This window comes from Anguilla rostrata, chromosome 17 (genome assembly GCF_018555375.3).
Source record: "Anguilla rostrata isolate EN2019 chromosome 17, ASM1855537v3, whole genome shotgun sequence".
NCBI lineage: Eukaryota > Metazoa > Chordata > Actinopteri > Anguilliformes > Anguillidae > Anguilla > Anguilla rostrata.
This window is the reverse complement of record NC_057949.1, coordinates 18,708,989-18,731,056: the sequence shown is the minus strand read 5'-3', so window position 1 is coordinate 18,731,056 and position 22,068 is coordinate 18,708,989. Positions and strand designations below refer to the sequence as shown.

General features: G+C 51.1%; 1 protein-coding gene across 4 annotated transcripts; it reads left to right on the top strand.

Annotated features, from left to right (window-relative positions):
- The first annotated feature begins 345 nt into the window (after positions 1-345).
- LOC135243090 (trinucleotide repeat-containing gene 6B protein-like) lies at positions 346-22,037 on the top strand. Of its 4 annotated transcripts, none has more exons than XM_064314612.1 (21): positions 347-444; positions 2,866-2,953; positions 4,943-4,964; positions 5,748-6,107; positions 6,507-9,344; positions 9,659-9,820; positions 9,970-10,160; positions 11,040-11,114; positions 11,191-11,391; positions 11,689-11,808; positions 12,131-12,283; positions 12,707-12,805; positions 13,427-13,610; positions 14,446-14,586; positions 14,909-15,076; positions 15,363-15,506; positions 15,645-15,737; positions 16,511-16,726; positions 17,543-17,613; positions 18,527-18,660; positions 18,853-22,037. In XM_064314612.1, the coding sequence occupies exons 1-21, from the start codon at positions 413-415 to the stop codon at positions 19,421-19,423; spliced, it is 6,063 nt and encodes a 2,020-aa protein (XP_064170682.1). In that variant the 5' UTR covers positions 347-412; the 3' UTR covers positions 19,424-22,037. The 4 variants fall into 4 exon arrangements, with proteins under 4 accessions (XP_064170683.1, XP_064170682.1, XP_064170685.1 ...); XM_064314614.1 differs by lacking the exon at positions 347-444 and adding an exon at positions 1,031-1,343; XM_064314613.1 differs by lacking the exon at positions 4,943-4,964 and having other exon boundaries at positions 346-444; positions 5,726-6,107.
- The last annotated feature ends 31 nt before the right edge of the window (positions 22,038-22,068 follow it).

Sequence of the window (22,068 nt, the reverse complement as noted above, 5' to 3'; positions counted from 1 at the left end):
ATTTGTCCTGTGAAATTACGCCATACCTACTTTCCTGGATAATTCCCATGCAGTCTGTGGTTCTGGGTTGTAAAACGTTTTTGGAAACGAACGCGCGAGACCGCGTGCAGCACTGCATCGCTCATCTCGCACTATGGGATTTTAAGGCGGCCATTGACTACGAAGATTTTTGCACGCCAGTAGCGATCAGCCTCTCTGATGTCGAAAAATTAGTTCTCTTTGTAGGGACTATGTCCCACTTCTAGCCTACTAGGGCTCAATTTGCAAACTTTGAACCGCGTGGCTATGCGCAAGTGAACTACGCTTGAGGCATTTATAAAATAGGGGCGAGGGTGTTGTCCAAAAGGGGGGGCGGGGGGGTCCACTTGATGATGTCAAATATGCAGTTCGGGTGTTGGACAACAGGAGACAGATGAATGAAAATCTGTGTGCGCGCGCGTGTTTGTAAGTGATGCATAGCCTACTATATGGTGATCCGAAAACGAAATATAAAAAATCGTATATCTGTTCTCTTATGTTTTTGTACCTTCCTAAAACGCTTGAATAAAGTTGTTTTGACACTTTTAACAGTCAATAGAGGCTGTAACAGTGGATATTTATCAAACATTGCACAAAATATACTTATTCGTGATCTCATCCTATTATGAATCTTAGCATAAAACATGCCATGCATTCAATGTACGTAATATGGACAAAGTAAAAACTTTACTAAAAGGGAAACATGTTTTATTTTTTTCTGGGGATCCCGCAAGACTCAGAATCTCAGAATGTTTTCCTGTCGTCTGAAAACCGTGCGAGGTTTTTGACAATTTGACTTATATCGCCGAACTAAAACTACCTACGTTTCTACTGAGACCAGGCAAAAATCGCTTTCAGGAAAACTGTCCGATGATATGCCACCATGTTGATGTGTGATCCTACATCGTGTGTGTGTGTGTTTAAGTGGTCTTATTAGGGGTGGAACTAAACCAAATATGGCCATATGACCGCACTGAGTCTGTGTAGTACTTTAGTCATTAGCTCGCTGCTGGGGTAAAGAAATTCTCTCATACCCCCCCCTCTCCAGACACACAACACACCGAGAAGCAAAATGGTCGCCCGTCAACCAACTGACTCTACAGCGCTTTAGAAACCGAAGATATTGAGCGTATTTAGCTCGTTAGTTCGCATCGTGCTGCATGCACATAATCGGCTGAGTGTTGGAAAAGGACATTATTGTCCATTGTGCAGTTAGCTTGCTACTCGCTTCATGTTCGTATTGTATCGCACATTGTTGCGCTTCGAATGCCTCCATAAACTGGAATTTCGCACTGAAGCACTTTATTTCATATGTAATTCCTGAGGTGAGTATCTGATGTACTAGTGAGCAGTTGTTGTTGGAACTGTTGTCAGTTGTCCTGTTTAGTTATATAGAAAGAATAGTGTCGCTTTAATGGTTTATTTTAATGCAGCGCATAAAATGAGCTGAGCGCTAGAACAGCGGTCTGCGCAGCTATAGCTAACGCTAGCAGTATCCATATTCTAGCCTGCTGCTAGTAGCTGACTGGCTAATAAGGTGGGAAATAAACGACGTTATTTACTGATGGTAAGCAGGTTCGCCACGCAGTTGTTCACGCTGTATCCTCAATTTGTTTGTCGCATATATAGATTATAACACGGGTCTTAGTTTGATGGCTAAAATTAAAGCTGGCTACATTTGCATTGAATGTTGTGCAGTCTTGTTAGTTGGCTAGCTTCTGGGCTAACGTCCTCGTAGCTAATCTCCTGGCAGGCAGTATAGGCTTTGCAATCCTGCTTTTTGAAGTTAGTAAGCAGTGCCTTCGCTGTCTGTGAATTGTGTGCATGTGACTCTCTAAATATGAGCTGCACAGGATGCAACGCGATAGCGGTACGTATTCATCGAGGTGCTCGAATAAGCAACACGATGACGGTCTCATGTCGACCCCGCTGCTACGTTCCCAAAGTCTGCCGTGGACTGCCAGGCTTGCATCGGGCCTGTTCGCGGGGTGGGCCCGGGCGGTCCGGGGGCAGAAAACTTGGCTGGTTTGCTACATTTAAACGCATTACAATAAGCTAATCACTGACTTCAGTATAATATAGCAAGGTACATATTCAAGTTCAGATAGCGCATGTATTTTGGCATGTGCGTATGTCCTCTAGTTAACTAGCTAGCTTGTTAACTTTTTTATCGGCTCAGTACTAGAGGGTCAGTTAGCTGTCGCTAACGTAAAATGTTGTTTACATGTGCTGTTAGATTAGCTGGCCCATCATTGTGGTTGAATGCATGAACAGCTGGATGTTGTGGCCAGAGAGTTACTGATAGCTGGCTTTCAAGCAAGTTGACAGCTGCTAGCCATCAAGTTAGTTTTGCGTTCTTAGATTTTGCGAATCTAAATCATCTAGTCAGGTATTGTCTTGCCTTCTATGTCCAGTTGTCAGCCAGCAACAATAATTAGGGTTTGCTTGTGGTCACTAATACTAGTGCTAGTAGTGCTAAGGTTTGCTCGGAGGGGGTTGACTTGGTGGAATTTTAGTTATCGACCAAGCTTTTCCTGCTAGCCTGTCATTTTCATAGTACATTCGGTGTATTAGGAATCTTGTCGACTGTCAGTGGCATTGAAGCTAGTCCTCCATACTATATGCCAGCATGTCTAACTTGCTGTACTTATGAAATGACTGAAGCTCTAAGAGTAATGTCAATTGTTTGGAGTGCTGTAAACATCACCATTTCACATGCAGGGGTCTTCTCGCCACATCCATCTGAATTTAGCTTTCATTAAAGTGTGTATGGTGGCTTTACATTCTTTCACTGTGTTACTGAAGGTTTGTTGTTGACTTTCCCCTTTTCTCCATCTCATTGGTTAGAGAGGAGTGTCAGGAAAGGGAACAGCAGTTCATGGAAGACAAGAAAAGAAAGAAAGAAGAGAAAAGAAAAAAAGAAGCTTCTCAGAAGGTACAGGAGATTGATTTGTACATTAAAGTACATGTAAGGTGCTCTCCTCTGGGGCAGGTAAATGTTCGACTGGTCCTGGGCTGGGCAGGATGACTGCTGGCTTCCCCTGGAAAAACCCACCAACTCTCAGTGTATTGGCTTCCACGAGTGCCGGTTGTGGAAGTGGTGGCAGTCCTGCATGGGAGGTGTGTAATCGATGGTGTGACACAGGGAAGGAGGGTTTCGGTTGGCAGGGTTGAGCTCCTCCGGTTGCCTGGGCTCCTGATCTGCAAGTGCAGTGACTGCGCAGGTCGGCCGGTCGACTGCAGGGAAGAAACTAAGTGGATGCTGGTGGAGTAGAGAGATGCGTGCCGGTCTGAGCTGTCTCTGGGTGAATTTGGATGCTGCAGTGATGTTGGTCTTTGGAAACAATTTAACATTCCAAACTTGGAAAAATATGATAATATAGGCATATAAAAAATAAGCAAAATGTACTGTCGGAATACAACAGGACGTGTTCATTAAGTAGAGTGTAATGAGTGTTTGTTGTTGTGACTTGATGTCCACACTAGAAGCATTGTCATGCGACTGAACACATCACACCATGCAGTATTTTCCAGGAAATAACTGCAGAGAGACACAGGAGGGCAATGGAGACTTTTTCTCTGACAAGTTATCCAGGATCATTTTAGGAAACCCGAACCCTTTTTGGTCAGTGTCTCTCAGGTTTTGGTAGCCCGCCGGAGCCCAGGGAAGTCCCCCCTGCAGTAACCCTCTCTGTCCGGTGCCACCATAGCCTGTTATGCGCTTCACTAGTGGGGTGGCAGGCAGTTCGCACGGGAACGGTCGCAGGGTTCGGTACAGGGCCTTGGGGCGCATCGCTACACTGAAACCTTGCGTTCTAGCGGGAGGAGCCCCCCCGTCGCCTGTCCTCAGTGATTTTTAATTTGGGAAGCACTTCAACGTTTTGGACACACTGTCAGCACACTTGCGTACGCATGCTGCATTTTTGAGTCTGGGGTTGCTCATTGTACCAACCTGTCCGGGCACAGGTGGGTCTGCCGTTTATTTGGTTCTCTTGAATTCCGGAGCTTTCCTGCTACCGTAGTTATGCTGGAGGCAGGGTTTGGACTGTACAGGTTTTGGTTGTACAGGTACCTAAGTGCCATGTATAATATATGGTCACTAGTGGAACCACGCCTCCACACCTGTATTTTCATTGTCTGGGCGGGGACAATAGGGCACAGGTCTCCTGTTGCTGCTAGTGTAGTTGGATGTTTTTAAATTGTAGTCTTGGACTGTGTTCAGTAGTCAGAAAGACTGACTTTATTTGAAGTGTTTTACTTTTGTGAAGAGACTGAATATAAAAGATGTACTGTTAATTGTCAGAACAGTTTCTGTTAACGGTCTGAAATGTCAGTAATTTTGTCCTTTTTTTCAGTTATGGCTTGACATTGTACAACATTAGTTTGGTTTGCTATGTGGACACGTACGCATCAGTGTGTGGAATAATATAGTCTGCAGTCCTTATAGTGACGCTTTGAAACTGAACAAGGAGACGTTCGCACGTGCGATTAAAACAAGTTTTATTCACTCGCACCGCCACAGAAACGGTGCTTGAGGCGCTGAGTTCAGCTACTTCAAATGAAAGACTGTTTCCATGGATACAGGAAATACAGTGTGGTTTGAAGGTTTTTTTATTTTTTTTAACACCATTTCCTTTTCAGCTGACATCTGAAGTCTCTTGAGTGTGTCCTCTTTGGTCAGGGTCCCAGTGTGTTGACTGAAATTCACTGGTCGTCTGTGGAGCTCAAGCTTGAGCTAGCAGACGTTCCTTAAATATGTTCATGCACTGACGTGTGTCATTTTACCTTTAGCCCTTGCTTTAAACCAGGGGCGCTCCGCTCCCGTCCTGGAGTGCTGGTCTGTGTGCTGGCGAAGCCCTGCTTTAAACGTTAGTTAGGGCTGTGCTCATCGCAGACTGTAACTCTGTCTCCTGTCTCTTTGCAGATTACTGAACATAAAAACAAAGGTAAGCCGTTTCTTTTGTGCCCAGCTCATTCTGTTGCATTGACTCTTCTGTTTTTCTCACGTGGTCCACGTGTCCCGTCCATCGGCAGCTCGCCCTCCCCTGTCCCTGACCAGTTTGTCCTGTCTTTCTGTGACACAGAACCGTGCACGTCCCAGCCTTTCTTTCATTCGGTGTGCTTAACCTCACATTCACCTTCTTACCAGTTTTTTCAGACAATCACCTGCTAAAATGAATGCTTTAGAAGCTTCCCTGTTTTATTAATAATTATGGTTTATTTGTTGCTCACGCCAGCTTTGGCCTATTAAAATTCAATATTTTAATTATGCATTACCCTGGAAAAGTGGTTCCTAAACACTAAGTGAGCCACCATGTACTACGGGACCCTCCAGCTGAGTGGTTGAAATTTGGCGCCTTCCTGAGTGTATTTAAACACTGGTACATGGAAGCATGTCTGGATCGCTTTGTCCTTTCTCCTGGATCTTGCAAAAGGCAGTTAATTTAAATCTGCATAATTGTTGCACCTTCCTTGTCTTCCAAATCAACATCTGGATTAGTTCACTATGAGAATGGAGGGAAAAGAGTGAAACGGTCCATGTGATCACCTTTCTCATCTCATCACCTTTCTCTGTTTTTGGGTTTGTGTTTCTGTGGCTCAGAATCTGATGTCTGTGCACAGTTGTGCTGCTGAAACCTTCTTCGTTGTGTCTGTTTGTTTTAATGCATCATAGTCTGCTCAGTCTGTTTTCCAGTGTTCTATTAAGTCTAACTTCCGTCTCTTCCCAGTGCCAGATTTGACCAAGCCAACGTCCGCCCCGTCTCCAGCCACCCCCAGCTCTACGTCCCCCAGCCCTGGCCCCCCTCCCCCCCCGTCCCCCGCCACCACCGGTACCACCCCCCAGGGCGGGAACAATGCCAAGCGCCAGGCGGTGCCCAACGGACAGCCCCCCTCCGGCGCCCCTGCTGCCCAGCGTTACATGCCCCGCGAAGTGCCCCCGCGATTCCGCTGCCAGCAGGACCACAAAGTGCTACTGAAGAGGGGCCAGCCGCCGCTGTCCTGCATGCTGCTGGGGGGGGGCACCGGCGGGGGAGCCCCCCCTCTGTCGCAGGGAGACGCCTCCGATGCAGTCGCAGCTGGAGCCTCGGGTGAGCGCAGAAGCTAATGAATCAGGGGAAAACTCTTGTGTAGGATACAGGAAATTACAGATGCTAGCCGCTGGTTGTATTGACAGCACTGCATTTCTCTAACATGGTGATAGATGTCTTGTACATTAAATAGAAAAACAAAGTGCAATGGTTTGTAATAAGTGGGAAAATGTTAATTTTTGTTATTTATGTAGTCATTTTTGGGTTTTGCTTTTTCCCCATTTGTCATGCTGAATCCCCTACTTCCCCTAACAAGCAGGCATATGCGCTCCTCTGAAGCATGCAGTGTGGAACACCACTCCCTGTCACACTGCAGCTTGCAAGCCAGGCTCGTGCAGTGCTGTTTCCCACTTCCCACTGCCTGCAGTTCTCAGTATTTTTTTCCCCCCTCCATTTCAGATTCCAGTCCTGGGTCTCAGGGTTCAGCTGCTTCCTCACTTCCCCAGTCCTCCTCCTCGTCCTCTTCATCTTCGTCATCATCAGTCGCTGCTTCTTCTTCTTCAAATTATGCAAATTCCACGTGGGGGGCGGGCTCTGGCAGCCAGCCCCCCTCTCAGGGCTGGGAGAAGGTGATAGTGGACGGATCCGACTTGGAGGAGTGGCCCAGCATCGCCGTGGGGGCCGGGGGCGGAGACAGGGGAGGCGCCGGGGGGACGGAGACGGGCGATGCCCAAAACAGCAGTGCCTCATGGATGGACAGACAGCTCCAGCAGAAAGCGTCAGGGGCAGGGAATGCTGGGAACTCCGACAGCCCCTCCCCGCCTTCCTCCTCCTCCTCCTCCTGCTCGCCAGATGAATGTACCCTGTCCGGCGGCGTCGCGTGGGGGTCCTCCTCGCAGACGGGTATCGGAGGAGGTGCGGCGGCGACAGCGGCCGGGGTCGCGCCCTCGAAATCCAAAGCCTCCTCTTTCCCTGGGACTGCAGACGACGCCATTGGCGTCAGCGGTGGGACTCCTGGTGCCAACTTCAACCCCAACGCCAACCCCTCTGCTTGGCCAGCCCTGGTGCAGGACGAGACGACGGGGGCAGGGACGGGGGTGCCCGTGGACCTTCCCTCTTCCCTCCCACCTCCACCCTCCCTGTCGGCCAACCCCGCCCTCGGCCACGCCCCACCTTCCGCGGACCCAGCCAATCATCAGAACCGACTTAGCGAAGCAGAGGCCGGGGACGGGGAGTGGGAGGGCGTGGGGCCCGAGCAGGGAGCAGGACCAAAAAAATGCGGAGAGGACGGGGACAGCGGGACTGCGGGAGCAGGGGACGCCCCGCCCTCTCTGTCCTCCTCTTCGTGGAGAGACCCGGCCTTCTCCTGCAAAACTGCCGCCTCCAGGACCGACGGCTGGGAGCACGGAGAGGGAGGGGGCGACGTCCCGGGAGAGGGGGGGAGCTCCTGGGGTCGCAGTGGCTCGGACAGAGGGAGCTCGGGGTCCGAAGGGGGGAAAAGTTGGGGGGCAGGAAATGGGGGCAGCTGTAAGACCCCCAGGGCATCTCAGGGAGAGTGGAGCGGGGAGGACCTGTTGGTCGGGGAATGGGGCGGTTCGGGAGGGGTGGCGGGCACGGCGGGGCCTTGCGATCCGGCTGGAGGAAGCGGCAGCAGCAAGAGCAGCAGCTGCAGTGGGGGCAGCGTGGGCAAGCCCCCCTCCACCTCCTCCCCCCTGCCCCCAACCACCGCCAGAGCTTGGGACAATCAGAAGGGCGTCGGGGAGGGGGGTGCGGGGGAGGCCGGGGAGGCCGGGGAGTGGGGCGGCCAGGGGCACGGTGCGGGGGGCACTTCCTCCTCCAGCGGTGGGGGGCGCTCCAGAGCCGGGAACGGCCCCGCCAATCAGCGGCACCGCCTCGCCGCCCCTCCCCCCAGCACTGAAGTGGCCTTACAGAACTTGCTCAGCCGGTCCGACCTGGACCCACGCGTCCTGTCCAACACCGGCTGGGGCCAGACCCAGATCCGGCAGAATGTGGCCTGGGACCTGAAGGGGGGCAAAGGCCCCTCGGCCTTCTCTGCGAATAATACTACTAATCCTGCTCATGCTTACCCCGCCAACGCCAGTTCAGCGACTACTGATCCGCCTGTGCCACCCGCTCAGCCTCCCGGGCCCTCGGGCCCCGGCCCCGGCCCCACGCCCGCCGCCGCGCTCTCAGCAGAGGGCTGGGAGGGCGGGGCTAACGGCTCGCTGTCGACCCGGGGCCCGCCGCCCGGCGCTCCCCACGCGCGGAATCCCAGCGGTACGCATGCCGCTTCGCCCGCCTCCGGGGGCTGTGTGGGCGGTGGCCCTGGGAAGGGGGGCGGGGGCTGGGGCGGGACGGGCCCGGTGGAAGGACAGGGGAAAGGGTGGGGCGGCGGCGAGGGTCCGGAGTGGAGAGAGCGCAGGGGGGAGTGGGGGGAATTTGGGCAGCAGGGTACCCCCGCTGGCGGTGGCGGTGGTGGCGGTGGCGGCGGCGGTTGGGGGGGTAGCCAGGAGCCAAAAGGGACAGCAGGGTGGAAGGAAGTGGGAAGAGAAGGAGGGGGCTGGGGGCAGGGTGGGGGTGGAGACTGGGGGGAGCCAGAGCCCAAACCAGCCAGTGGGGGTTGGGGTGATGGGAAGGGTGGGGGTGCTGGGGGGGGTTCGGAAACGGGATCTTGGGGGAACTGGGACGAAGGAGGGCCAAAGAGAGGTTGGGGAGGTGGAGCGGGAGGGGACATGGGTGGTAAGCCTCATCAGGGGTGGGGGGGAAAAGCACACCCATCGCAGATACCAAACAGCCAGGGGGGGCCGCCGAAGGGCCCGGTTCAGCCACCGGCGCAGCAATCGCAGCCTCTGGACCCAGGGGCCCTGCAGGGCGGCTGGGGTAGATCAGGGGGGCCCCCCTCCCAGAAGCAGAACCAAAGTTGGGGCTGGACCTCGGGCCCTGTCCCCCAAACGGCCGGCGGCTCTGGCGAGGGGCCGGAGCCCAGCGGGTGGGAGGAGCCATCGCCCCACTCCATCAGCCGCAAGATGGAGATCGACGACGGCACCTCCGCCTGGGGCGACCCCAGCGTCTACAACGGCAAGAGCGTCAACCTGTGGGACAAGAACGGTGGCACTGCGCTGCAGCCCCAGGGCCCCGCCCATCAGCCTCAGGGCCCCGCCCACCAGCCCCATGGCCCTGCCCATCATCCCCATGGCACCACCCATCAGCCCCAGGGCCACGCCCAGCAGCAGCCACCGGCAAGCAGGGCCGCACACCCGCCTGCTGCTGCTGGGAACCCCGCACAGTCTGGCAAGGGTAAGGACCTTTGACAGATTTTACTTGCTGACGGGATCAATAGAAAATGAAATGCGTTCCACTCCAATCCATTGAAACCTACTGGCTATCAAAATATATGATGAAACAAAATTTTGAAACCGTCTGGAAAGGTATTAATTTTTGAAGATAGTCCTAAGCGATTTTGTGTTTAGCCAAAAACTTGTGCTCTCCAATCGCATAACAAGATCCGTCCCAACCTTCTTCCTTAGGGTTTATGCAGCGAGCCATGGTACCTTTTAAAAAAGAATCGTCACCAATATTATTCATTCTTTTCTTTCTCGACTGTTTGTTAGCTCCTGCATTGTGGGGAGGCAGTATCGCCCCCTCTGGCCAAGGTACGGATAGCGGCACTGCCGCCTGGGGGAAGGTGGACTCGTCCACCGGCTGGGGTGACTTGGAGGATTCTGGGAAGACCTCTGGCTGGGGAAACCCGTCCCCCAATCCAGTCAAGTCTGGTAAGTGAGTGCACGTGAGTGCATGTGAGTGAGTGCACGTGAGTCAGTGAGCTTGTGTGCGTGTTTGTGCACAGTGATCCTTTCTGGAGCTCCTTGCGCACTCTTATGCTCTCTCACTCCTCAATCGGCCCCTCCCCATTTCCCCGCAGGTTCGAAGTCTATGCAAGAGGGCTGGGGCGAGGGGGCAGAGGCGGGCGGGTCCGTCAGTGCCTCCCGCCATTCCAGCTGGGAGGAGGAGGAGGACGGAGGCGGCGTGTGGAACAGCGCTGGGTCCCAGGGCAGCGGCTCCTCCTACAACTCCGGCAGCTGGGGCCCGAGCGGGAAGAAGAGCTCCAGCAAGGTAGGCTGGGAATGGGCTGGCTGGATGGGTCTGGGAATGGGGGGTGGGAGCTGGGAATGGGGGTGGGATGAGTGTGGACTGGGAATGGGGGTGGGCTGGGACTGAGGGTTGGCTGAGGATGGGGTGGTCTGGGCATGGGGGTGGGATGGCGGTGGGCTGGGGATGGGGATGGGCTGGGACTGAGGGTACTGTGGGGATGGGGGCGGACTGGGCAGGGGGATTGACTTTGCTTTCTGGGGGTTTAGATATTATTTCAGTTTTTCTGCGTTGGCCAAGACAGCTTGTGTGTGCATTTAGGGTGTGTGGTCTAAACCAAGACAGACCTGAGTAACTCCAAAGCAGCTTGTACAGCAACGTTGTGTTTCCAGAGGCTGTACAAATGAACACATTAGTTTCATAGCATTTATCCACAACTATAAACATATATGTCTGTATTAATATCATGCCTGTTCTTCTTTCCCCCATCTCGGGTTGCATGTTTCACAGGAAATGGTTTCATACCAAAAAATTAATTTACACATAATTTTTTAAAAACAATGATTGGGTTTTATGTACAATCTCTGGAGGCGCGACGTAATTGTCTAAACTACTGTGGAGGTACTTGAAGTTAATTCAATGCCTTATAACCCAGTTACGAAAATCACAGAGAACTGCTGATTTGACCTGGGAGTCAGGTGTGAAGACAGTCTGGCCAATCAGTAGCCCTAATTGTTCAGTTAATTGCCTGGGAGAAAAGAAAACCAGGCCCAGATTCAGATTGGAGGCCAGATTTGAGTGTCCACGCTTTACACCCTAACTCCTTCCCTTGGCTTAGACTTCAGACAGATTAGGTTGCCTCTCTTGGAGACAGGCTAATGATTTTGTCCGATTGTGTGCCAGGGTGCCCTGAAAGGCGGTGGGGGGGACTCCTGGATGAACCCCGTGACCAGACAGTTCTCCAACATGGGTCTCCTGGTAAGCCCCGCCCGTGCAGACCCGATTGCCGCGTAGCCGCGTCGATGGCGGTAACGGTGTCCCCTGCTGTCCCCAGGGAGAGGAGCCCGGCAGCCGGCCCCTGGATCTGGCCCCGGGCCTGACCCAGGACAAGAAGCAGGAAGGAGAGAAGAGGGGGATGAGCCTGAACGACTACAACGGAGAGATGCGCAAAGGAGGGAGGGGAGGAGGGGCCGTGTTCCGCCCGCACGGGTCCAAAGACGCGGGCCCCGGCGAGCCTGGGTCTTACTACGACAAGGTACCGAGAACACGTTCACACCTGGGCACGCAAGACCGCAGCACGGCCTCTGTCCACAGTTCTGTCTGTGTCCTCCCCTCCCATTGGCTCATTCTAATGGACACTTGCCTCTCTGGCTCCTTGGAGCCGTGTCGTTTCTTTTGCCCGCTCCTGGCTGCTTTGAGACTTCACTGCTCGTGTGCTTTGCACTCGTTCTTCCCCTTCGTCCGTCACTCTCTGTCTCTTCCTCCTCCCTGCCCTCGGTGTCTGCGCTCTTGTACCTGTCACTGAAGCCCCTCTCCTTGCTTTCTCCGTCAGACGGGTGGGCACAGTGCGTTTGGTGGCGGCGCTGGGATGGCTCAGTCTCGGGGGGTGCCCTCCATAAACCCCTCCCCAGGGATACGAGCACAAGTGCCTCATCAGTTCCTGTCGCCTCAGGTACATTGCAGTGTTTCCCCTGAACTGTTGCCAGGCTGCGATAACATTTTGTCTTCAGTAATAGTTGGCATTTGGAATATTATGGTGGCCCAGAATATCGTCATTATATGTGAACTGATCCATGAAATGGTAAGATTTTTACCAACCGCTGCATCTCTTACAAATATTACTGGCTCAGGAGTTGCTTTCAAGGTGACCAGTCTGTGCAGTAAAGACGTCTTTCTCTGAAATCATAGGTGATATCTATGGGCAGTCTGAGGTGTGTCTATCTGTGTGTGCACATTTGTATATGTAAACGCTCGTGTTTGTGTGTGTGTGACAGGTGCCGGGCTCCGTGCTGAAGCAGATGGCCCCTCCCAGCAGTAATGTGGGCGGAGTTGCAGGGGTGGGGGGAGGAGTCTTTCCGCCCCAGCTCTCCCCCCAGCACATCGCCATGCTGAGCAACATCTACCCCCACGTACAGCAGTTCCACCTGGTAAACACACTGCACTGCCCCTGCAAACAGCACACGCAGGCACACGTGCATGTGCACAACACAACCCCACCACACTACATCACACAACAAACCACACGTACGTATACACACGCGCCACTTAAACAGCACAACACCACACACACACACGTCGTTACACGCCGCACACACCCATGCACTCAAACAGACACACATAAACGTACGCACTCACTCACATCTCCAAACACACCTGCAGCTTTTCCCCTCAGGTGTGTGTTGGGTTCTCATCGATTTCCTTCACTCTCGGGACTCGATGCTGACGCGCTTTTCTGTTTGTGATGGAGAGTTAAATCCGTGTCACTCTCTCACGTGCTGCTGGAAGCTCTGTGGGCTGGTAAATGTGCACTGAGTGAGCGATGCTCCCTCCCTCCCTCTGTGCTCCCCCAGGCCTGCCAGCTCCTCCTGCAGCAGCAGCAGCAGCAGCACCTCCTGCAGAATCAGAGGAAGTTCCCTCAGAACCTGCGCCAGCCCCCCGACCCACAGCAGGTACCTGCACTTAAAATAAAACCCCTCCACCATGCTAGCGCCGAGCCTGTAATTGTCAGGGTGTTGGACAGTATGTGAATATCAGGGTGTTGGACAGTATGTGAATATCAGGGTGTTGGACAGTATGTAAATATCAGGGTGTTGGCCTTTGTGTCATATGTTAACCCTTTAACGACCTGCTTTAATGACCTGCTCACTGTGTGGTATAATGTGATATTTTTTGCCCGTTGTTTTTAATTAATTTTTTAGTACTGCTGGTCACCTGTCACCAGAATTTCTCTCTCTTTGTCTTTCTCTATCTTCTCCCTCCCTCTTTCTCTGTCTCCTCTTTTTGTCTCTCTCTCTCTCTCTCTCTCTCTCTCTCACATGTATAACATAAATACTGTTAGAATGTGCTGTGGAATATTCTCTTGGAATGTTCATTGTTCATTTAGTGTTCTCTTCTCATTTTCATTTTTTTAAAAGGCTTAACTGTACATTTTTCTGTTTGGCTTAACTGCATAGAAATTCAGAGCCAAATCATTTGGGTGGGATAACATAACTTATTGTTTATTTTTTGCCGCAACTCTCTTTCCCTGTCCCTCCCCCCCCTCTCTCTCTCCCCCCTCCCTCCTCTCCCAGCTGGCCAGAGTCATGGCAATCCTTCAGCAGCAGCAGAGACAGCAGCAGGGCGTGGGCTCCAAACTGTCCCCATCTCACCTGGGTGGAGGCGCTCCCAAACAGCCAATGGCAGACCCCCTGCCACACCCGGGCATGGGCGGCTCCCTGGCTGATCTGCACCCTAAAACCCAGGGAGGGTACTCTGGTGAGCCCCTGCCCTCTCTGGTGCGCCAGGTTATCAGAAGCCTGTTTCGGCTGTTCAGGGCCTTGCCTGACATCACATGGCAATGCAGTCATCTTGCAGATGCTGTTATACTGAGCAACGACGTTGTCTTCTCTTGGGGGTTTTCTTTTCAGTTAAAAGTAAAAGGCCTTTCAGTTTTGAGATGTCCAGTACACTTGTAGGACCAGACCGTCAGTGGCATGGACCTGTTCACTGTGTGATCAGGGATACAAACATGTTCATTGTGTTAATGCTGATCAGTGGTACAGAGCTGTTCACTGTGTCGTAATGCTGATCAGTGGTACAGAGCTGTTCGCTGTGTCATAATGCTGATCAGTGGTACAGAGCTGTTCACTGTGTCGTAATGCTGATCAGTGGCACAGAGCTGTTCGCTGTGTCATAATGCTGATCAGTGGTACAGAGCTGTTCACTGTGTCGTAATGCTGATCAGTGGTACAGAGCTGTTCACTGTGTCGTAATGCTGATCAGTGGCACAGAGCTGTTCATTGAGTCTTAATGCTGATCAGTGGCACAGAGCTGTTCATTGTGTCTTAATGCTGATCAGTGGCACAGAGCTGTTCATTGTGTCTTAGTGCTGATCAGTGGCACAGAGCTGTTCATTGTGTCTTAATGCTGATCAGTGGCACAGAGCTGTTCATTGTGTCTTAATGCTGATCAGTGGCACAGAGCTGTTCATTGTGTCTTAATGCTGATCAGTGGCACAGAGCTGTTCATTGTGTCTTAATGCTGATCAGTGGCACAGAGCTGTTCGTTGTGTCTTAATGCTGATCAGTGGCATGCTCTGTGCTGTTCTCAGGGTTTCCCTCAGGGGTGAACCTGTCGGGACTGGAGCTGGGGGGCATGAAGGACAGTGGGGGGCAGCAGTCCCGCTTCAAGTGGATGATGGAGGGCCGCTCTCCTGCTCCGTCACCTCCTGACTCCGCCCTACACAAGAACGGTGAGACACGCCTGTATAACACAATTACTGTGTACTTGGACGGCTCTCTTGGAACATTCAGTGTTCATTTAGAATGTTCTCTTGGAGTGTTCTCGTGTTCAGTTTTTTAGAAGTTCTATATGGCTTAACTAATTTGAATTTCGGGACCAAAACTTTTGTTTGACATGTATTAACTGGTCTATTTCCTGACGCAACTAACGGACACGTGTAGAACAGTAGCAGATGACCCCAGGTTTCTGTTTCCATGTCAGATGAAGAGTCTGGGACAACTCCCCATCACTGTGTGATGGTGTTTGTATGTTCTGTCTCTCTCACTGCCCAGGTCCCATCTCTACCCCTGTGAAAATGGGGGGTGGCTCCCCCTACTCCCAGTATGAGCTGTTGGGGGGCGAAGGCTTGGGGATGCCCCCTCAGGGCCCCTCTGATAACTGGCACCGAACTCCTGGAAGCAAGATGGGGGCCAAGATGGGCACCTCTAGCTGGCCTCCAGGTAACACCCCCCCCCGCTGCCCTTTCAGTCCACACTGATGTGAGAATCCCATTATGGGGAACAGCAGAGATTTTCACACACGTTTTAGATGCAAAACATGGCATCCTTTTCCTGACACACACCTGTTTGCTGTTACTGAAAACATAATCGCTGCAGTAAGCGGCTGGGCATAATAGAATGACTCTGTGTGTGTGTGTGTGCGCCGTTAAATATGTTTTCTTTGTGTGTTTGTGTGCGTGTGTACATATGTTCATTTAATCGGTCTTTGTGGATGTGGCGGTGGCAGAGTTCCAGCCTGGTGTACCGTGGAAGGGAATTCAGAGCGCAGACCCTGAATCTGACCCCTACGTGACCCCGGGCAGCGCGCTGGGCTCATCTGGGGCTTCCAGCCTCAACGACACGGAACATCAGTTACTGCGAGACAACACAGGTACTGAACGCGTGTATCTGCACGCGCAAACATGCTCGTCCTTCTGTATGTGTGTACACGCCCGTGGCTGCGCACAGGAAAGCACCTTTGTAGCATTCGTACTGCGTAGCCCTCTCTCACTCTCTCTTTCCCTTCCAGATTCTAACCCCTCCCTCAACACCTTGCTGCCTTCACCAGGAGCCTGGCCCTACAGTGCCTCAGACAGCCCCCTCAGCAACGCACACAACTCAGGTACGGTCTCTTCAGCCCTACACTCCGCTCTGCTGCAGCAGGGCGACTTGCACTCCCTGCCGTCCGGGTGAATGGTTCTCGCTTGTCCCGATCGCCCTAGCTCTGCAGTGATGGAACAAACTTCTCATTTCTCTGTGAACTGCTTGGTCATTGCCCATCATGTGTCTGAAGACACATCTCTGGACTTACTATTACTACTCCCAATCTATGGTCACTTTTATCACTTGTATCTTTCTATCTTGTTCTGGTATGCTCTTATTGTATGTCGCTTTGACTAAAAGCATCTGCCAAATAAATATAATGTCTCCATGGCAACCATACACACAGCAACACACACAACTCAGGTAAGGTCTCCACAGCAACCATAAGCACAGCAGCACACACAACTCTATGATCTCTATGACAACCCAACACTCACTCACACAGAACCTCAGCTGTAACTGGTCCACAAAAATACATTTGAATACTGTATTCCAAAAAAAAAAAAAAAACAGCCATTTGATTACAGTTGAACATTTATTGCAAAATTTGCATAGTTTTTACATTGCCCTTAAATATATAGGGTACTTTTAGGTGTTGCCAGTTGTGTGTCTGCAAGGGGGCGCGATAAGGGAGCCAAGGTGATGGATGGTAACATTCCACTTTAATGTGTTCTGCACTGGTGACAATAAAGGTAATTCAGATAATGTTAGATTCTCAGAACATTCGTTTCAAATATAAGTGAACACTGATACACTCTGTCACTGTCTGTCTTTCTGTCTTTCTTTCTTTAGCAAAGTATACGGATTATAAACCCAGCTGGCCTCCGGACCCTATAGGACACAACAAGCTGTGGAAGTCCAATCGCAACAGTTCCCAGGTGCCACGCCCACCTCCTGGATTAACCAATCAGAAACAATCCTCTCAATCCCCTTGGGGGGGTGGAGGCCCCAGATTGGCCAGAAATTGGGGCGGGTCTGGAGCCAGCCAGGAAACAAGATACGGGTCAGGTAAGGATTGGTTAATAATGGAGTCTTGTCTGTTGCGCTCCATCGAGGGAGGCCCTGGGCAGCACCATGTAAATGCTGTATTATTATGTGTGATGTCTTAGTGTTATTACAGTGCATTATTCGCATCGTTTAGGGCTGCACAATATATTGAATCACTTTTAAAAAAAAATAAATAAATTTTAACCGTAATAAGTGTAACTTCCATCACGGGATGTGATGGAAGGTGACATTTCGCCTTTTTTTTTCTTTAATTATACCCCAAAAAACTTTTATCACTGATATCTGTTGGGTGTTGATAAGACAGCCAATCAGCAGCAAGGTCGTACAGCTCCTATGTGATCATGTGGTATGTTTTTTTCTATCACATAAAAACTAAAAGGCCTTGCTGCTGATTGGTGTGGGTCTGCTGTGGGTCTGTTTGAGGGGTTTCTGTATGTTTTGGGGCTGGTGGGTCTGTTTGAGGGGTCTGTGTAGGTTTTGGGGCTGGTGGGTCTGTTTGAGGGGTTTGTGTAGGTTTTGGGGCTGGTGGGTCAGTTTGACAGGTTTGTGTAGGTTTTGTGGCTGGTGGGTCTGTTTGAGGGGTTTGTGTAGGTTTTGGGGCTGGTGGGTCTGTTTGAGGGGTTTGTGTAGGTTTTGGGGCTGGTGGGTCTGTTTGAGTGGTTTGTGTAGGTTTTTGGGGCTGGTGGGTCTGTTTGAGGGGTCTGTGTAGGTTTTGGGGCTGGTGGGTCTGTTTGAGGGGTCTGTGTAGGTTTTGGGGCTGGTGGGTCTGTTTGAGGGGTTTTGTGTGGGTTGTGATTTTCGGGGTGCTCTCTGCAGGTTCTGCGTGGAGCGATGCTGCGTCCCTGAGGGGGAGTTGCTGGCTGGTTCTGAGTAACCTCACCCCACAGGTACGGGAGCAGGGGAGGGGGGTTCCCGTACTTTTTAGTCAGAGGCGGAATAACACTGTAATGCACATCACTGGCCTCAGACCTCCCTTTGGTTTTTAACCAGTTTCCAAAAAGGCCTCAACCAAGAATTCTTTCCCCAATCTAACTGGGCTGATCCAAGGCTGTGGTTTTCTGTCAGAAGTCACCAGTGAGCTTTTCCCTCGTCACACGTTCCCATAAACCCTCATGAGCAAGCACTGGTGTAAGGGCTACCTGTGCCTTTAGCTTTAACATTCATGCTACAACCGCAAGAACTTCCTGTCCAGTGCTAGGAGTCTCCTGTGATCCCAAAGACTCCATGTCACCAAACCTGCTTATACTCACTCGTTCATCAAGAGAAAAGATAGAAAAGTCTGCTGCTTGCATCACAGCTAAGAAAACTGGACACTTGATATCACTCCAGCCGTACACACACACACACTCACTCACACAGAGACACACACACACACTAGCCATCCATAGTTTGGTTCATGATCTGCCCTTCAGCGCATGATCACAGGAGAATTCGACCACAACCCAGTTTGACACTTTGTTAGAAATCATCTCTCGCTTGTGTCTTTTTCCAGTGTTTATGGGGAAAATTCTCTTAAGAAAACAGTTCTAATAATTTCCTTGTGTTGTTTTGAAATTTTTTTGTTTTATTTTTTAAGCCTTTAGTTGTTAATGTCAGATATCCTGTTCAATAATGATTTTCTGCAAAGCTAGAATGTTTGTTTTGCTCCTCTTCCTCCCCCCCTCTCTTTCTCTCTCTCTCTCACTCTTTCTCTCTTTCTCTCCCCCCCCCCTCTCTCTCACACTATCTCTTGGCAAGAGGGCACTACAGTTGAGGGCTAATGGATAATTTTGTTAAATGCGTCTCGCCTCCCCTCCACAGATTGACGGCTCCACGCTTCGCACCATTTGTATGCAGCACGGCCCCCTGCTGACCTTTCACCTCGGCCAGGGGAGCGCTCTGATTCGCTACAGCACCCAGCAGGAAGCGGCCAAGGCGCAGAGTGCCCTGCACATGTAGGTGAACTGCTGCCAGACATGATGATGTGCCCTTTAAAGGCTCTCAGTCAACCAAATGCAGTGACAGCCCCTGGCCAATGAGGGCTCACATGGGGGAGGGTTGTGTTTGTACCTCTGTGTCCTGTGATGGGTTTCACATCAGAGTTACTGATCCCACGGTCTGACATTAAGTCTTTTTGTGCGTTCCAGGTGCGTTCTGGGAAACACCACGATTCTGGCGGAGTTTGTGAGCGAGGAGGAGGTCAGTCGCTATTTTGCACATTCCCAGGCGGGAGGCGGGAGCAGCAGCGGCGGAGGTGGGACCGTGGGGCCCGGGGCTGGCCAGGTCCCGTCGGGGACGGGGACGGCGGGTGCCGGCGGTGGAGGGGGCACCCCGGGGAGTGAGCGGGAGCGCGCTGCTGTAGGGAGCGCGGCGGCGGGGGGGAATACCGCCGGACCCGCTGGCATAGGAAGCGTGGGGCCTTCCAGCTCAGGCTGGAAAAGTTTGGACGGTACAGGCAGCTCTCCAGACGCCTCTTCTGCCCAAGGACCCGGGCTGAGCATCTTCGCTCAATGGAGCAGCAACGGGGCCGGGGGAGGAGTGGGGGGTGGGACAGGGAGCGTGGATCCTGGCAGGTCGGGGCTCTGGGGGGGCGTGACCCCTGGTTACCCCAGTAGCAGCCTCTGGGGAGCGCCACAAATGGAGGACAGACACCAAATGGGCAGCCCAGCTGCACTGTTGCCAGGTGACCTGCTGGGAGGAGGGGCTGACTCAATCTGACTGACACACATGTATACACACACGCGTGCATAAATCCACCCTCGGACACGCACTAGTATACAAGCAAGTAGCCGCACACACATTCATAAACTAATGCACACACACACGCAAACACACAAACATGGTTGACAGGGAAAACTAACCCCTTCATACTCTCATAATCTTATAAAATGGAGACCTGCACAGAGACAGGCAAGGGCTTTCCCACAAAATGAAGACGTCAACTACAAGACTTGAATAGAAGGAATCTTAGCAATTGTGATGCATAAAGATTTAACTGTATGAACCTTATCCTTGGGCTGGAGGCATGCAAATACACACATACACACCACACACCACACGCACGCACACACACCGCACGTACACACACACCACTATCAGATGGACACTGTAATATTACATCATTGTTATTGGACACAGCATAGGATGATTATCCTAGTAACTATCATTAACGGACTCTCATACACATTTCTAATATTTGAGTTGACAAGCTGTCATAGTATTTTTGTTTTTGCCATTTTTGGGACAGTGGATTGCAGATCCTTCATTCTTCTCCTCAAATGCTGACCTCCTCATTTTTCTTTTTTGTCTCGTATCTCAATCAAGTTCACTCTCGTTATTTGTTATTAAGACTATAATTATTTTATTTTGATTTTGTTTAGTGGTATGATGCATCATAGTGTTAAAGTGTGTAAGAGAATTTTTGGGAATGAGAGAGGTGTGAATGTGTTGTAGCGAGACTGCGTGCTTGTGCGAGTTTCTTTCCGTCTCAGTTAGAGATGTGAGTGAGTGAGTGAGTATGGGGCAGGTGTTCATGTATTTCGAGTGTGCTCAGTGTATGCAGTATGTGCAGTCTGCTCATTCAGGAACATTGGCACTAATGTTTTTGTCCTTGTTGTAAGTCATGTTTTTAGCAGCCTTTTTTATCATCTGAATGCAATAATAAACAAGATATTTTAAAGACAAGCAGCTGAAGACACACATCGGAAAAGAGATGCCAAATCTTATTAAACCTAGTTGGAACGGTAGGTGTTTACAGACACCTAAAGGAGATAAAAAAAAAAAAGTTACAATGTTTTTATTTTTGTTGTTTAATGTTTTAAATTAAGACGGGCTTTAACACTCCTGTTCGGATGTTTGTTTCCTGGTTTTGCAAAGGAAAGGAAGGAGAGGTGGAGGTAATAAAGTTGAAAGTATTGGTTTCTCTGTCCTGTGATTATGTCGCGTTTTACGCGCTGCTTCGGGCCACGACACGATCTGTTCTTGCGGTTCTGTGAGTTTGCCCGCTGCAGTCCGGGAGCCCCTGGGTGTGCTGCAGGTGCTCTCCACGCTCACAGAGACTCCCGCCGTCCGTCTCGGACACCGTGCTTCTGCAATATCCTGTAACGTTTCGTTCAGAATAGCTGTCACTTTACCAGTGCTCGCTTCTTCCTGTAGGCGCTGCGTTAGACCTAGAATACGCTTCAAGTTGCAGATGTTTTTTTTCTTTGTTGTTACTTGATTACTTGTGTTTAAATTGAGTTTAAAAAGCACAAAATAAGGGCTTTAAAAACTGCCTGCACAGACGCACACCTACGCAAGACACACCCCATTGGAAAAATACACCTACGCAACATCAGCACGTGCCCTGTTAGAAAAATCCTGTTGAATTCTTTGTATCCGTCTTTGTAGGTTTGATGTCTGTCGTCCTTCACAACCACTGACGTGGGGTTCATTCTAGAAGCGGGGTCATGTGCCCTGCCCCCTGCCCCCCAGGGTTTAAGACGAGGCCATTGGCAGTGCCCTCAGCATTACCCTTCTCTCGTTCTTTCAGGCCTCAATCCTGTGCGGGAAGGCTAAACTGGATCGCGTTTGAAACATGTACGTTGTGGCCTTCTCACATTTTTGGGGGCGTGACTCAACCGCCAGTGGCAGGCCCAACATTCTCCTGTAGGGCTCAGCACGGGGCTTGATTGGTCGGCAGGCTCTCGCTTCGTTCTGTGATGTCAGACCTAGGCAGCTACCGGCTCCCCCTGACTTTGGACCTCAGATGCGTGTTTGGGGCCTGTTGGCCCCCCCGGCAACTAATTCAGGACTGCTTTACCGAGCCCCAGTCCAAAGCCCTACCATTCTGAGGGCAGAATATCTACACAGCACTGTGGTCTCGCCTGAAGGAGTCCTTCTGATACAGCCTTTCTGACTGAACCGAGCCTGCAGAGCACTGCAGTAGAGAGGGAGGGGCTGGAAATCGGGGAGGTATTGAATTGAGGCCAGAATAAAATGCAGCTGAATCTCACGCAGGAGGTGCATGTTGCTCATCTCTGGTCATCGACAGTAAAAACCAGAAGCGCAGGACTTTGGTATTCACATTGACAATGTTCAGTTTCGATAATTTGTTACATTTCTTTTGCAAGTTTGCCTGTCACGGGTTTGTTTACTGTTGTTTAGATGTACAATGACCTGGTTACAACTGGAATCAGTTTTTTTTGTTGTCGTTTTTGCTGGGAGACTTTGACAATTAAGTGTGTGTATATATGTAAAATGTAATGTAAACAATATGAAAATTTTTGGGGATGAGGTTCAGGGTCAACCGTAATATCCTCTTTACAAATTCCAAATAAACAGTTTGTTTTCACTTGTGGTTCATGCTTATTTAATCGTGTTGT